The 1,152-nt window shown below is 25.3% G+C and overlaps 1 protein-coding gene across 2 annotated transcripts in view; it reads left to right on the forward strand.

The window, feature by feature from the left end:
* LOC112506760 (aldehyde dehydrogenase family 2 member C4-like) overlaps positions 1-1,152 on the forward strand; it is a 9,046-nt gene that overhangs the window by 967 nt on the left and 6,927 nt on the right. For both annotated transcript variants that reach the window (XM_025111016.1, XM_025111017.1), the window contains exon 2: positions 308-450. In XM_025111016.1, coding sequence (XP_024966784.1) covers positions 308-450 — 143 coding nt within the window. The remainder of the gene's footprint in view (positions 1-307; positions 451-1,152) is intronic.

Genomic DNA, 1,152 nt, shown 5'->3' on the forward strand with positions numbered 1-1,152 from the left:
TATATATATATATATATATATATATATATATATATATTATAATCTTCATGATCATATCAATCGCACTATCGAACTGTTTCTTTTTTCTTGCTATATACCAGGAAAAGAAAAACTAAGTTAACGTGAAGCTTCTTGTTAGTTGGTGAAAACAATTGTCTGTTTGGACTTTATTAAGCCAATTTTATGTTTTTCAAGATCTGTCTTCCACTACTTATATATTATATACCTCGTTGTCTGAATTATTTATGTAGTTCAGTTATTATATTATATACTGGTTTTGATTTGAAAACCCAATAACCATAAACAGGAAAAACGTTTGAGACAATAGACCCGAGTACAAAACAAGTGATAGCAAATATCGCACAAGGAGATAAAGAAGATGTTGATTTAGCAGTAAAAGCAGCTAGACAAGCTTTTGATGACGGTTGTTGGCCTCGCATGCCCGGATATGTATGTATTCTTTTTCACGCTTAATTAGTCGTACAACAATCAGTGTTTTTTTTTACATATTTTTAAAGTAACAAATATTTTATTGTTGAATTTAAAATTATAAGTTTACAAGCATGGTACATAAGATAAGACAGTGTTGGTAAATTTAACTTCTTAAATGATTTTCAAAAATGTGAAAATATAACAATAAAAGATAAGAAAGAACTGTGCGTATTTAATGCATGAAATATGTGGCCATCTGTTGTCACATCAAACCTTATTTTGGTCAGCATTCACAATTAAGTTGCTTACGTTACGTAGGTGCCATTAATAGGACGTGTTAGAATGGTCACTTTGATTTTTATTTATCATTATTATCATATTATATATATATATATATATATATATATATATCTATACTATATTATAAAGCATTTGGTTAAAACTCTTAAAAATTCTTAAACTCTTAAAAACTCTTAAACCCATTCATCCCTATCCGATTTCATCCTATATCTGAATTCGTGTAATTAACTGCAGATAAACACAATCAAATACAGGATAAACATCTCATTTTAAATATAAAAAATCTAAAATATAATTAGAATAATCATTGAGTTCTAACAAAATACTTAATTATTATCTTATAAAATGTTATATTATTAAACCAAAAATAAATTATTTCATTATTAAATTTAAATTAAATTATAATAAAAAATAAATTAA

This window comes from Cynara cardunculus (genome assembly GCF_001531365.2).
Source record: "Cynara cardunculus var. scolymus isolate 2C chromosome LG 2, CcrdV1, whole genome shotgun sequence".
In the NCBI taxonomy this organism is placed as follows: Eukaryota; Viridiplantae; Streptophyta; class Magnoliopsida; order Asterales; family Asteraceae; genus Cynara; species Cynara cardunculus.